The sequence below is a fragment of the Boleophthalmus pectinirostris genome, unplaced genomic scaffold (assembly GCF_026225935.1).
Source record: "Boleophthalmus pectinirostris isolate CB_2022bp ecotype Guang Dong unplaced genomic scaffold, ASM2622593v1 HiC_scaffold_15, whole genome shotgun sequence".
NCBI lineage: Eukaryota > Metazoa > Chordata > Actinopteri > Gobiiformes > Gobiidae > Boleophthalmus > Boleophthalmus pectinirostris.
Genome location: NW_026571070.1, coordinates 15,112,896 through 15,127,525, shown reverse-complemented (window position 1 = coordinate 15,127,525; position 14,630 = coordinate 15,112,896). Strand labels below are relative to the sequence as shown.

General features: G+C 37.3%; 1 protein-coding gene across 1 annotated transcript in view; it reads left to right on the top strand.

The window, feature by feature from the left end:
- col11a1a (collagen, type XI, alpha 1a) overlaps nucleotides 1–14,630 on the top strand; it is a 116,579-nt gene that overhangs the window by 54,957 nt on the left and 46,992 nt on the right. The window contains exons 40-46 of the mRNA XM_055151120.1: nucleotides 3,380–3,469; nucleotides 6,151–6,204; nucleotides 8,266–8,373; nucleotides 8,476–8,583; nucleotides 9,054–9,107; nucleotides 9,222–9,275; nucleotides 10,256–10,363. Of these exons, the coding sequence (XP_055007095.1) occupies nucleotides 3,380–3,469; nucleotides 6,151–6,204; nucleotides 8,266–8,373; nucleotides 8,476–8,583; nucleotides 9,054–9,107; nucleotides 9,222–9,275; nucleotides 10,256–10,363 (576 nt within the window). The remainder of the gene's footprint in view (nucleotides 1–3,379; nucleotides 3,470–6,150; nucleotides 6,205–8,265; nucleotides 8,374–8,475; nucleotides 8,584–9,053; nucleotides 9,108–9,221; nucleotides 9,276–10,255; nucleotides 10,364–14,630) is intronic.

Below are 14,630 nucleotides of genomic sequence, written 5' to 3'. Positions count from 1 at the left end.
TAATACTTTGCGTTTTGGATAACATGAAAACACACAGAGGATAATTAGAGAGACAGCTAGAAAGATATTTGATCATATTTTTAAAAAATAATTTTACAAAAATTTGGCACGCTTTAAATGTAGTTATACCACAGCACTTTTATTCGCAGTTACATAGATTTTGTCTATATAACTGTGGATTTTTGCTATAAATAACTAAACGATTACTCAGATATTAGCAAAATACCATCCCTTATTTGTTCTATTTTTACTTGACTTGATTTGGAGCAGTACTGAAGATACAGTATGTGGGATTCTTGCTGCGTCCGGCTGAATTTCCTCCCCACAGTACTCTCCGGTCGCCAATTGAGTGCCCATTAGGAAGAGACAGCAGCCATTTTGCAGAAGTATGACCTGCTCCAACGCCCCCCCTCCTCCTCCTCTCTCCTCTCTCCTCTCTCCTCTCACGGACCCCCCAACGCTTTCATTTTCTCCCATCTTCTCCAAGCAGACAGTTTAATCAAGACCGTCAGCTAGCCACAAACTACCACCACTCGTTGCCCTGCCCATGTACACATCAGTATGCCAGTGAACGCTTTGCCCAAATCCTCTTATGGTTCTCTAGCGTGCCCCCCCAATGCTCCTTTCTTCCTCCTGTTTGCAGATAAAGTCAGTCTGCCAATAAAGGAGAAGAAAACAAAGACACAAGTAACTTTTTCTTAAGTAAAATGTCTTTTGTAATCGGGGTTTTACAAATAAATCACCCAATAGCTGCCCTGTGACTCTTGGCACCATTGCTTTCTGTTAGATAAAGAAAGTTTGGTCTCCAGATAAGGTTTAAGGGCAAGTGAATCAGTAATTGTCTCTTGGCTTTAAATAGTGTTTATAGGCTTTAGTGTGGTCACAATACTAACATTTCAAACTCAATTTCAATACTAAGGAACGGACTGGATACTCAATAATAATTCTTATACCACGCTGATAATAATAATAATAATAAAAAAACATGCTTACTTTAGACAATAGAATGTGATTTTCAACATTAAATCATAGTACGTTCATTTATATTATTATTATATTTAATGGTCCATGGGCGTATTCTAGTCTATGTGCTCTTATACTTGTTCTGATACAACTCAAAATAATTCTAAAGTTATTCAGGAACGGCTCATTTCTGTCCTGTGAATGTGATTTTATTTTGTTTTATATTTGTATTGTATTAGTATTGATAAATTGTCAAATTAGTATCTTGTTTCGATACTAGTTTTAGTATCAGTTTAGATTTTTTAAAATACTTTTGACAATCCTAAAAGGCATAAATTTAATCATTCTAGCATTAGTAACCAAGTGAATTAAAATACTTGACACATTTTTGGACACAGTATTTGGTATGGGCTTATATTTTATTTATGTAATTTTCACACCACAGTCTTATAATGTATATGTATTTCATTATTCATAGTAACATGATCTACTTGTACCCTTGCCCTTTGTTTAAAAGCCAAAAGCATAACTATCTACTGTTTTCATAATTTGCATAAATGGTCACTAGGGTCATCAAAATGAACAACAGAAGTGTCACAACTGTATAATTTGAGTCAAAGACAGGCTAGGGATTTCACAAGGTATGTTTGCTAATTCAGAATAGATTACTTTACTTAAGCTGTTCAATGTATGTTTTTTGTCAGTCCCAAACTGGTATAAACTGAGAGGAATCACTGCAGAGTTTGCAATTGGTTATTTGCTGAGACAGTACAATAAACACAAGATATTAAGGAAGGAAGTGTACCATCTGTCATCTACAGAGATTCACAAATCAACAGTTTCAAACAATAGGGATTGCATCGTCAGGGAAGGCATCAGGTTTAAAATCAAAAATAGCTGAGAAAGGTATTCTAGATGGTAATTAAAAAGTTTCCCTTAGTTCTTCTTCTGGCTGAGACATACCAATATCCTCCAGATAGATTCATAAGAGTACGGCTTTAAATCACAGGGATTGAATCGTCAGGGAGGGCAACAAAATCAAACATAGCTCAGCAAAGCCTTCACGAAACAAATTTTGCTATCCTACTAGTTTGTAATTTGTGACTAATAGAGAATTAACTGGTGGTTTCTTTCTTAAACATAGCCATCAACAAATAGTATTTAGGAAAGAATTACAGATGAGTGCTATTATTCATCAAGATCAATGTACAGTTTCAAACAGAATATATAAATGGACATCGCTAACCCACTAGTCACCGCATTCCTAATAGGCTCTTTTCACACTTATGTCACAAACCAGAAAGACATTTTGAAAGATGCGACTACAACTTCTGGTGTAGTTTGGCGCCCTCATGTCTTCGCATGTACCCAGTGCACTCGGAGTTGTGTGTCAGTGGGGAAATGATGAAAACTGAAGTGTGGTTGTGATTGTTGATTAGCCGAACATAACTGAACGCTACAATGACATTTAGATGAAGAAAACTGGCCCTGGGAAGTTGTAATTGCATGTTTCCAAACGTCTTTCTGGTTTGTGATGTAAGCCTGAATAGAGCCGATAGGAACTGTTCATGGGCACTATTTTGTTAATTATTTATAAAATTCCTATTCTTATCCTATATAATATTAGCCAGTCTGGCGCCACCTAGTGCCTCCACTCAATTTCATTTCTCTTCAGCAACTAGATCAGAAATCGGAATACACTTGACAGTTTGCAAGAACCCCGGAAGTTGTAGACCGCACACCGGCCAATCAGCAAAGAGCCGTAAGCCATGACGTCAAACTCAAGCGCCTGTCTGGGTCCCTTTTGTGGTACAGCACAACAGTAAACAAAGCGGTTGAGATGGATGTAGATGAAGCAAACTTCGTATTTTTTATTGCACATTTAATTTGCAAGTTCATCTCGCAGAAATGACAATGACCATTGACAGACATGTTCACTCCATTTTGTTTGCGGTTGTACCAGCAATTACTTGGACACCACTGAGTGTTCTGGTGCATTACATACGTCACAACCAAATAGCGATTGGTTAAATAATAAATGTACCTGCATACCGTCGAGCGAACGAATCCTAATGCTGCGAGGAGGTTTTCACGAAGTGAAACCGGCTGATGAATCAGGCTAATATAATATGAAACTCGGCTCCAAATTTGCCCCTATAACCACTGACAGAGTGAGCTTCATTTGACTGAGATAGCATTGTCAGGGAGGGCATCCTGTTCACAATAGCTGGGAGTTAAGATAGCTGGGAAAGGCATTTAGGAAAGAGGTTTTGCTATAGCTCTACACATTTGTAATTTGATTCTCTACTTAATAGAGAATTATCGGACTGAATAACACTGTGCAATTACATTATGTTGTTGTTTCCTATTCTCTCCTATATGCTCCATACTAACACCTGCCTCTTCTTGTGCACAGGGAGACCCAGGTCCCCAGGGATCCCCCGGTAAAGACGGTCCCCCAGGTCTGAGAGGCTTCCCCGGAGAGAGAGGTCTGCCAGGCGCTCCGGTAAGTTGCACCTGCCCATCTGCCCACCTGCTCCCATCCATCATCACCTTCCTTTACATGTGTTTGTTAGTGCAAGGAGACACAACAATGGGACATAACAAATGAACCCGGGCCTGTCCGAAACCATTCACTTCATTAGCGGCAGCAGGCCAGAATTCCCTCTTTGCGATCAATCTGAAGCAAAGGAAATCCAGCGCGACGTCTTACAAATGAGCCAGCGTGCTCGTGCATTGCTTCGCTGCCAGTGACTCTGGCTGTTTTAACTGCCGCAATGCATCATGGTCCTAATATCAAAGAAGAGGGTAGCTGGCGAGGAGTGTCTTTGTTGTGGAGTTTTAAAAGTGTAAATCAAAGAAGACTACATTCGCTACATGGAGAACTGTGCTCAAGTTGTTTCGTTACTGTTTAGATCTATAGTAATTTCATTTTTACATTTAAAATTTTTACAACTTAACTCTCAAAAATTTAAATTTTTTAGTTTTATAGTTTATTTACTGTACATTTACAACCGGTTTAAATATGCAACAGTTTTAAATTAAGAGCACAGAAAGAGCATTTACCGCATTGTTTGAGTTTTTAAAATTGTTTGGCTGTGTTTTGTTCTATCAAAATATTTTCCATCTTTTTACAATTTAGACTTTCACGTAAAAAGTAACATTTATTCACAGTCAGCATTTAATTTTCTAGACCCATTTTGTTCACAGCTTGCTTAAAACTTAAAACTGAAATGTTACATAGAACTGTAAAATTTGGCTGTTTTTATTGATCCAAAAGGGGAATTAGCTTGCACGCTTGATCACAATATAAAATAATAACAAATAACAAAAAATATATATATAAAACGGTAATATTAACTTCTAAATAAGTATAGCAAGTTTAAATTATAACCCATTTAAGTTATCAATGGTAATGCCAGCTCTTTTAGTCTTTTTAGATTTTTGGGGGAAAATCAGTTTTGGAGGTGAAGGAAGTGTTGTGAATTTTGCATTTCCAAGGTCGGTCAGACTCTCCGGGCTGCTGCTTGCCTGATTGTTTTCTGCCATTGTGATTTACTCCAGTGCAGCTCGGCCAGCACCAAGACTCATTACCCAAACAGAAACGCTTTCTTTGGGAGAGGTCTGGCTAGCAGCTCCCCTACACAAAGCACAAAACATAGGATGAACCAGCGCTATCTCTTCTCTGCCATGTGTAAATTACATAAAGAAACATAAAATAAGGTAGTAGGGGAAATCTTTAAAGATGCATTGCGCTACTTTTCTGGTGGAGGGTTTGAGGGTTCGCTGCCTGCTTGTCTTCATGGAGATGTTTATGCTTAGCCTTGAATGTTCCTTTGTATGACATTAAACATATCCATCTAGCACAGGGGTCTCCAACCTTGTTCCTGCTGTGAGCTTCTTTTTGTAAAATGAAAATGCCAAAGAGCTACTAATTTTAGGGGTCGCCAGAAATTTTGTAAATATAAGAGCCATAGTAAGCCGAAGATGAGATACAGTTAGACTTCTACAAAACATAACCCATTATTCAGTTATCAGTGCACAAAATGAGCCATCAAAATTATACATTTACAAAGCAAATAGGCATTTAATCATTCAAATTTGAGTTATTCAGCGCAATATGTATAATTCTGAAATCCCATGGCAAGCTACTTGGAAGGGGGTAGAGAGCTACTGGTAGTTCCCGAGCTACAGGTTGGAGACCCCTGATCTAGCATTTATTCATTATGGGTGTTTATCTTGCTCAAAAAATACTACAATTCGTTCTGTGAATAGGGACGACTCTCCACAGATCTGTTACCCGTTTGTCTCTCTCGTGATAGAACAGTTTAATCTATACTGTGGAAAATTCTTGACAAATCAATAACATTTCCATGGAGACAAACAGGTGATGAACCCTCCACTAGAAATGTAACCCAGTGCACCTTTAAGGAATCACACAGCTTGAATTTTTAAGAACATCTAGAGTAAACTACTCATATATTTTACATATTGTCAAAATTGATAAGAGTTTAATAGGAAAAACAGATATTTCCATTCTGAAATATTGCCTAATTTTTTTATTATTATTTTTTTTTTATACCATCTTCTACAGCAGGGGTCTCCAACCTGTCGCTCAGGAGCTACCAGGAGCTCTCCACCCCCTTTCAAGTAGCTTGCCAAGGGATTTCTGAAATACACATATAGTGCTGAATAAGTAAAATTTGATTAAATAAATGCCTGCTACCACTCTACACTAATAAAAGGATAATGGTTTGTTTCATAGGCATCTAACTAATATATAAAGCTTATACATACTCAATACATAAGGCTTATATTTACAAAATGTTTTGTGACTTGTGTGGCTGAAACTAGTAGCTCTTTGGCATTTTCGTTATGTAAAGGTAGATCACCAGAGGAAAAAGTTTGGAGACCCCTGTTCTACAAATATTAGCAAGGACAATAATGTGTAGTGGATTTTACCAAAAAGTGATGAGATTATATTTTAATAAAGTCAAAATAAGAGAATACATGAAAACACATTTGGCTTTTGGAAGTATTACTACACAAAGAGTAAATTACAATGACTACATGACTTTTTCAAATGGCACTTATCTGTTTTTGCAAATGAGCTTTTTGATTATAATATAGAGAAAACAATAACTATATAAACACACTGTTAACTAACTTTTCTTTATTTCTCCGTAGGGTCCTGCTGGTCTAAAAGGCGGAGAAGGTCCCCAAGGTCCCCCTGGCCCTGTGGTATGTATTCAGTCATTTTATTTCAGGCATCACTGAGTATATTGTATATGTTTGAAAGCCTAGATATTAACAGATTAGAAGCAATGCCATTCAGTCCATTGAAAACCATCGACCAACTAATGATCTGCTTAAATCTGTTATATCTGCTTAAAATAGTTTCACTCTATATTCACTTTTACACAGCCTATTTAATCCACAAATTTAATTATTTTATTATTTTACTGGTTAAATGTTTGTGTGAAAGAGCCCGTATTATGTTGTTTTTTTTAATCAAAAACATACCTGGAGTTCATCTCTCAAACTGAAAACACTCCATTCCATCATGTGATGTCATGTGGTAATACAAGAACTCTTCCACTGTGTTTTTAAGCTCTATATCCTAGAATCATGTGGATAATTTATATGGATATGGATAATTTATTTGGATAATAATAATGTTAAAGGTAACTGGTAATTTGTAAATTACTGCTTAATGACATCACAAGGTGGAACAGAGCTTTTTGAGAGACAGACTAATAATAAAGGGTTACTCAAACATAACTCCAGGTATGTTTTTAGTTATTTAACAGCATTCGAACATGCCTTAAAGCTCTCAAGTGCCAATTTCTGCATAATATAGGACCTTTAATCAAAACATCTGGCATTTTTGCAACACAATTGGTATCTCTATGGAATTGTAGCTTTTAATTTCAGTTATTTTCTCAGGTTAATAAATCGTTAATGAGGTCTTGATAAAAAGCAGATGAAATTCTTATGAAGTGGAATAGTTTTATGACTGATTCATGTGAAAATTTGGGGGTAAAAATATTTGTTATTTCAGTGATTACAGGAAAGTGGTGATTTGAGTGGCCTTGAGCAAATGAAGGTCTAATGAGAAAGAGGGGTAACTCATTTTGTAGCAGTGTAATGGGAACATTAGTGTTACATCATCGTTGCCTGTGTGTTTTGATGGGATCAGCATTGGTGTCGTCTCACTACACACACAGATCTGTCACTGGAGCATTCAAGTACTGCAATCGCTCCTATCACAAGGATGTGCCTCACTGCTCTGTGATATAAACAAACACGGATTATCAAACCAAACTGCAAATATAAAACATCAAAAATCATGACTCATAATACTCACAGGATCCTCTATCAAACTCAGAGGACTTGTCCACTTTTCCTCCTGCTCAAAAACAACTGGAGTTGTGTTTTGTTTCATTCACACATGTTTGAGTAACATGTTTTATCTTTTGTTCAGTAGAGATTGGTAGTTCCAGGTCTGAAATCCTCCAAATTATTCTGCTGAAGGTGTATGGAGATTAAAAACACAGTGGAGCACTTCCTGTCTTACCATATGTGGAACAGAGTGTTTTCACTTAAAGAGAAATACTTGTTTGTTTGAATGAAACAAAACTCAACTCAAGATATGTTTGTGATGAGGAAACATTATAACATAGATCTGAAAATAGTGTAATATGGGCGATTTAAAAGTAATAGATTTGTGTAGTTTGAGTATTGTATTGCATATAACACACTTCCGTTCGGGTGCTTTCATGTAGCAGTCTTTCTATAGCAGAACTTAAAATCCAAATTTGTAGCCTTGTTGGATCCTCCATCAAGGCCATGCTCACTTTTCATACTGAGTATCCATGGTCCCCTCTAAATCCATGCGTTTTGTACAGTACTGTTCAGAGACATAGTGGCATTTTCCATTAAGAGTAATAGATTTATGTGTATTGAGTTTGTGTATTGAGTCTTATTGCAGGTAACACAGCTCCATGTGGCTGTACAGGGGCTTTCATGTAGCCGTCCTTCTATATCAGACTTAAAAGCCACCTGTTTCTGTGTATGTTGTGTTCCCTTGGTTCTTACAGAAGCCTGTGTGCAGATCCATTAGCAGTGCAGCTCAGGTCTTGCTTTGTAGACGCCTTAATGGGAATGCTTGTTGTTAAGTATTCACCACAGGAACACTATTTATGCAGTGTCTTATATCTTCTGCCCAAAGAGTTTTTTTTTCCCTTTCTTTCTTGTATCTAATGCTCCATCTCATCCTCCTGTTTTCTTGAATCCTTTTAGGGCTCCCCTGGTGAGAGAGGCAGTGCTGGCCAAGCTGGTCCCATTGGTTTGTCCGGTCGACCTGGCCCTCAAGGTCCCCCGGGTCCCGCTGGAGAGAAGGGTGCACCTGTGAGTACTTTGTCTTCAGAATCAAAACTTAATAATATGTGAACTTTGATCTAATGTATCTATTTTAAAGTTACATAATTAAATAAATGACTGTGTTTCCAGGGAGAGAAAGGTCCACAGGGTCCAGCTGGTCGCGATGGAGTCCAGGGTCCAGTCGGTCTGCCCGGGCCGGCGGGACCCCAAGGTCCACCTGGAGAGGATGGTGACAAGGTGAATTACTCAACATCAAAATGTACTAAAAAAAAAAATGGAGCTCCAATTGTGATTATTCATTGTGGGTGCATAGTAACTGCATTTACATCATGTATTACAGAGACTTTTATATATGTTATAAGCGTTTTAAAGTTAAAACAAAAACAATAGTCCAATTGTTTTCATTTTAATTCACTTATAATGTCTTATTCCTGGATGTCTCAAAATTTGCATCAATTAATCTAGAATACGTTCTCTTTTTTTATTTTGTAGTGGGTCTATTAACTTGACTATGATTTAATGTGATATATTTTAACCTAATTTGTGTTTAGATAATTTAATTTTTCTATACAAATAACAGAATTCTTCTTTATAGCCAATTGTCCATCTATACACAGTTTAACCAGCGAGCCTGAGATGAGATGTGACATATTGAACACTGGTGGTGGAATAAAAACTGATCCATGGTCTTTGCTGTATCTTTTCAGGGAGAGGTGGGAGAGCCTGGACAGAAGGGAAGCAAAGCTGACAAAGGGGAGCAGGTGAGCCACGCACAAAACCTTTAGCACCAAAGTCCTCTTTAAATCACATTTTATGGCTCAGGAGGCGCCCATTTTGAGATGTTTTTCTACCGACTTGTTTCTGTTGTCGTTTAGGGTCCACCTGGTCCACCCGGTCTCCAAGGTCCCATTGGTGCCCCCGGACCCGCTGTAAGTGTCTCTTGTATCTCGCATCAATAAAACTTTACTGGACTGTGTCGATTGATCATAAAACAAGGAGAAAAACTCAGAACAACTGAATCTAGAAACCAAATCCTATCAAAAACAAAACTTTAAGGATGAGAAATACATACTTTTCTATGAATTACTGCCTTCGAGGTCCTATAATAGGCAAAACTGACTCTTGTGAGCTTCAAGCCATTTTATAATTCTATTACCTCACATAAAACATACCTGGAGTTGTGTTTTGCTTCATTGTTTGAGTTACCTTTATTATTAGTCTATCTACATGTGTTGTCATGTAGTTGTAGTTTTCAAGTTAACAGCTTCTTTTACCTTTAGTTCAGTAGAAATGGGCAATTCCAGTTCTGGAATCATCCAACTGATTCTAGTTCAGGTGTATGTTTTCTATTTGAGAGAAGAACTCAGCGTAAATCTGCAGGGTTTGTGAGTTAAACATGTGTGAATGAAACAAAACACAACTCCAGGCATGTTTGTGAAGAGGAAATAACATTATAACATGCTCTTTAAGTTGTGTATTTAGTGCATTATTTTATCCTTTTATTGAGTTACATGAAATTGACAAGTGAACAGCAAAAGTGAATACCACTGTCACTGTAAATGACAGATTCAGAACATATTATCACCAGTCTATGTTTAACACCTTTGAATATAAATGCAAAAGTTGTTGCAATTGACTGATGAATAACATCGTGATAGCTTTTACTTATTTCAGTCTAATTTATTTTTGTAGAGCCCAAAATCAAAACAGCAGGGCTTCACAAAATTGTAAATATAAAACCACTTCAGTGTTAGAAAACCAAACTTTTAACCAGTCATTTGTCATTAAGGAGAGGCAGATTAAACAACACTGATTATCTTGAAATAGGTAGTTTTCAATAATTTAGCTGTACCAGTTGTATTTTGTGGACTAACCCCATACATTTAGGCAATCTTTTGTGTGTTCTAAGGGCGCTGATGGAGAGCCTGGTCCCAGAGGTCAACAGGGTATGTTCGGACAGAAGGGAGACGAAGGTCCAAGAGGGTTCCCTGGTCCCCCTGGTCCCATCGGCCTGCAGGTTAGTGTTCACTTAGATGCACACTAGTTTCGCTACAAAACTCCAATTTCAAACTTGATTTATTTAGTAAGGAAAAGGCTTGATACAGATTTGAATACCACGATAACAATGAATATCTTTAAAGGTTGTAATTTTCTGTTGGAGGTCTGTCAAATGCTTTTCTCTGTGGAAATGTTATTACTTGCAATGACATATCCATAGATACAAGAAGGTTTTAACCCAAATAACCCTAATAATTTTCAGTTCATTTAATACTATCATGTGGTTGTACAAGCCTTTGATAGATCATTTTTAAACTATTCAAGAAAACATCAATAATGTTTCATTCATGCAATTATTTCAGTGTTGATATCTTCTTAAGTGAGTATCTAGTTTCGAGTCTGTCAACCCTGACGCTTACACAATTTGTACACTATATTATAACACACAATATGGTGTGAGGTTATATATCTGAACCTGCATTTGTTAAAGTTTGAATAGAAATAACATGGACTCTCTAACCTTGAGACAGAGCTATTTTCTTTTTATTGCTTAAGGGTGGAAAATATAACTTGTAGCAGGATGCGTTTCAGTGACATAGAGAGAGTATAGAACATATATATATATATATATAGCTGTGAACATTGCGAACACTCATCTATGGGACATCATATTCTGCTATGATTCAGTTTTCCTGGAGCAATCTGCAGAAGCTTTCATTTTACACCAGTTGTGATCCTTTTTCTTGTGGCTGGTAAGATTGTGGCTTTCAAGGCAGATGGAGTTCTGAGGCGTAGACAAACCCGGAGCTTTACACGCAATTTTTGGCAAGACACAAGTAACTCAGTGTCTTGTCTCTACTGCATTAAGGACCCGATGTTCTGTTGTGTTTTCAGTTGTTGCCATGTCAACTTCCATGAAATTATTTTGTCTTTTATGCCACTTATTTTTTTTTTTATAGAAAACTCAAGAAAAACACAAAATGGATTTTAAAACACATATATTTGGTAGGCTGTGATCAATACGAGTGCTCATGGTCCTGTTTAGGTGTAGTGAGAGAGCTTGAGCAGCTTGTAACTGTAATTTAATGTTTTTTGTGGTCAGATTGTGATAGAACAAAGCACAGATTAAACAGACTGAGTAACAGAGCTTCAGACAGAGCAGTGCCTATAGTTAGCTTCACACTCCCAGGGGATGTTGAGCAGCTTCAAAGTATAATATATAAAACATGACAAAGCAAAAGAAACAATGTTTACATGGCTGCATACATATAATCTACACATTTTACTTTCTCTATGTAGTAGAAGGTGTACAGTAGCAAATAAACTGTGCATATATTTTCTTCCTTGTTACATATCATTTCTCCAGTTTGTTCATACAGCCTTACAGTAGACCTGAATAATAATACAACATGGTGACCCGCAGCAATATAAAATGTGATATATGGGTTCCCGCCATAAGGTCATGTGATTATTGGTATAGGGGAAAGCCAATTCCACAGGAGATAAATAAAATAGACCATATCTCAATCTGAACTGAATAAGGTCTTAACCAGGATCATAAACCAGGACCATAAACCAGGACTAAACCAGGGCTAATGACAGGGATAAAGAGACTATGAGACTTTGAGATTTGGGCAGAAACCAAGACGAAAGCAGGGGCTAAACCACAAATGTGATACTGTGAATTGTGATTGTGTGAGCTTGGTGATATTTTTTATATTATTTGACTGTTTTAAAATCCACTGTATTTATTGCTTTTCTGTAATTAATCCCATTATTTTTTAGTCAAATCTGATCTGTCAAAAGCCCCTTTAAAGGCAGAGTTAAGGCTATAAATATGATGAGACTTAGACTTAGACACAGTAGCTCAGACATCACAATAAATATAATAACAGGTGTCAAATAAGACATAATTATATAAATGTAAATGTACAAGTCAAAATAAAATAGAAAGATAAGTTATAATAAAATACAAAATCACAGCTTTATACAAGAGGTCATAGGAAGACAGGGCAACAATGATATGATTCAGTGGACACTTGGTTATCCATTACATAAGGGGGAGTTGTTGTACAGTTGTAGGGAGTATTATACTTGCATCAGATTACTTAATTGTTCAGTACATCGTGCGGACTATCCCACATCCCGTACACATGGGCTGCACCACTAAACCAGAACTAAACCAGAACTAAACCAGAACTAAACCAGAACTAAACCAGGACTAAACCAGATCTAAAACTGGTCTAAAAACAGGTCTTAAACAGGTCTTAAACCAGGACTAAACCATGCCGCCGGCCCACCCACCGTGCCTTCCCCTCCAACTCCCTCTGGTCCTCGAAATATTGTCTGATAGAAAACTGGTCCATGGCGCAAAAAAGGTTGGGGACCACTGATATGGGGCACAAAGTGATATTTTCCCTCATTACTCCCATGTATATGTCAAGCAATGGGACAGTTTTAAAGGTGTTCTGTGTAACTTTTCTGGTGGAGAGTCCATCACATGCTTTTCTCCATGGAAATGTTATTGCTTTATCTGGAACGTTTCACAGTAGGACATTAAACCTTTCTGTCGTTATGGAGACCAAACCTGACCAAGCTACCTGCCCATTTTCTGGGTATTTTTAAGCAATAAAACCACCTGTAATTTAATAAATGTTAGGTAGAGCTGTTTAATGTCATACTACATAGACATACATAGAAACAAGAAACCAAAAAGTTACATAGTGCACCTTTAAAGCTTGTCTCATTAATTCAAGTACAGTGAGCCTATGAACCAATCACTGTTTTAACCAGCCTTAATGGTGTTTTGTTGCATTCTAATTATCTAATAAGCAGGCCCATTTCTACACAGTATAGATCATTTGTTTGTAATTATGTGTTTTATTAGTGATCAGCATCCTTAAGTCAAACATGGGAGATGGTCATTGTCTTGATGAAATTACACAAACTGCCACTCCTCATGCTAAGGTGCTCCCCCATCACAGCGGGATAGTGTTCGATGGCTTTTTAATTGGGTGTAATTCACTTCCCATTGCGATTCCATTAATTGTGTGGACCGAAATGCGCTGATAGTCAGTTTGTCATTGAGCACATTCACCACGGAGCGTAATTAGCCGCTGTGCTAACGATCTTAGACTAGAGGAGACCTTTACTCAGATGAGATTTCTCAGCGAGGGAGGAATTGGAGAGTGAATGCGTAAACCCACTTTGAAAACGCTGGAATACAGAAGGATAAGGAAGAATCAATGAGGGACAATACTAGCATAAAGCAAAGACTGGACTGGTGCTTGCAATAAACTACTTAACTGCAATAAACTATCTTAACTTTTGTGCATGCCCTTTTTTAAAATTTCAAATATAGAACCTAAAAATTTTGATATGCTATTGTTATTTTGACCTGGTTTAGTCTTGGTCTAGCCATATTGTAGTTCAGATCCTGATTTGAGCCCAGTTTAGTCCTGATGTAGACTTGGTTTGGACTTGTTCTAGCCTTGGTTTAGTCCTGGTCTAGCCATATTGTCGTTTAGTACTGATTTAGTCCCGGTTTATCCTCAGCCATCATTGTTTATTTCTTATTTAATCCTTCTGGTTCTAGTCTAGTCCTTGTTGAGTCTTAGTGTAGGCTGCATTTACTCTCTTGGTCTTGGTTTGATCCTGGTTTGAGCCCAGTATAGTCCTGGTGTAGACCAGGTTTGGTCTTGTTTTAGTCCTGGTTTGGTCCTGGTTTAGCCACATTGTAGTTTAGTATTGATTTAGTCCTGGTTTATCCTTAACCATCATAGTTTATTTCTTATTTAATCCTTCTGGTTCTAGTCTAGTCCTTGTTGAGTCTTAGTGTAGGCTGCATTTACTCTCTTTGTCTTGATTTGATCCTGGTTTGAGCCTAGTTTAGTCTGGATGTAGACTTGGTTTGGGCCTGTTCTAGAATCAGTTTAGTCCTGATCTAATCCAGATGTACTTCCATGTTTAGTCCCATCGTTACACCTAGTTTTATCCAAAAATAAAATAAAAAAGAAATTGTACCAGGCATTGAATATTAAAGCAATTTTGTCCTTGTGTCTTTGTTAGTTACATTGCTTATTGGCACAAAATCAGTCCAATCAGTCCTTTACACCTTTCCTCACAACCTCCTTCCTCGCTCAGATTCCAAAGCCCACCTGTATTATGAGTCCAGACAGTTAAAGAGCAGCTATTTAATCTGAACAATCACTCGTCTAAATGTCAGGGGTGAAACAGCGCTCCAGCTCCACAATGCATCACACTTAAAATGTGCTAAAGTCTGCTAA